A 522-nucleotide genomic window follows, 5' to 3' on the forward strand; every position below is an offset into this window, starting at 1 on the left:
CGCCCTGTGAACTCCAAATGGTCGTTATTCACACAGATCCTGACAGATTCCCTTTTGTAGCTCTTTCAGAGAGAGAACAAATATCATACATATGTCTAATATTTATTGGAACGAGTCAATCCCCCAAATGTCCTGACAGGGTCCAGGAACCCTAGAAGGAATCACCTGCCCAAATCGGCCTCTTGGCCGAGCAGCACCGGACCACCCGGCCAGGGAGCTGGCTCCTTTTATCAGATAAAGCCGCGAATGCAGAAGTGAAGCTAGGGCGAGAGCCTGCAATGCAGAAGCCCTTCCCGGAGCTCATCAGTGAGCTGGGGGAGACGGGGCGGGGGCAAAGCCGGCAGACCTGCCCGCAACCCCACTACAAAAACCCAAGGCACGGCGTGTTTCTAAATGCCCGGCTTTGCCCTTACCGGCCACGGTCGAGGGCTTTGCCCTCCGGCTGTCCGCAGCTCCGCACAGCGGGAACTTCTGCAGCCGGGGCGGAGCGGGCAGCCCGCAGGCAAGGACACCGCTGCGGGC

The 522-nt window shown here is 58.6% G+C and overlaps 1 protein-coding gene across 1 annotated transcript in view; it reads left to right on the forward strand.

Annotated features, from left to right (window-relative positions):
- Positions 1–278: 278 nt before the first annotated feature.
- The window catches only part of GCNT3 (glucosaminyl (N-acetyl) transferase 3, mucin type), a 57,027-nt gene continuing 56,783 nt past the window's right edge, over positions 279–522 (forward strand). The window contains exon 1 of the mRNA XM_009330095.1: positions 279–502. Within this exon, the coding sequence (XP_009328370.1) occupies positions 279–502 (224 nt within the window). The remainder of the gene's footprint in view (positions 503–522) is intronic.

Source organism: Pygoscelis adeliae, unplaced genomic scaffold, assembly GCF_000699105.1.
Source record: "Pygoscelis adeliae isolate BGI_AS28 unplaced genomic scaffold, ASM69910v1 Scaffold298, whole genome shotgun sequence".
NCBI lineage: Eukaryota > Metazoa > Chordata > Aves > Sphenisciformes > Spheniscidae > Pygoscelis > Pygoscelis adeliae.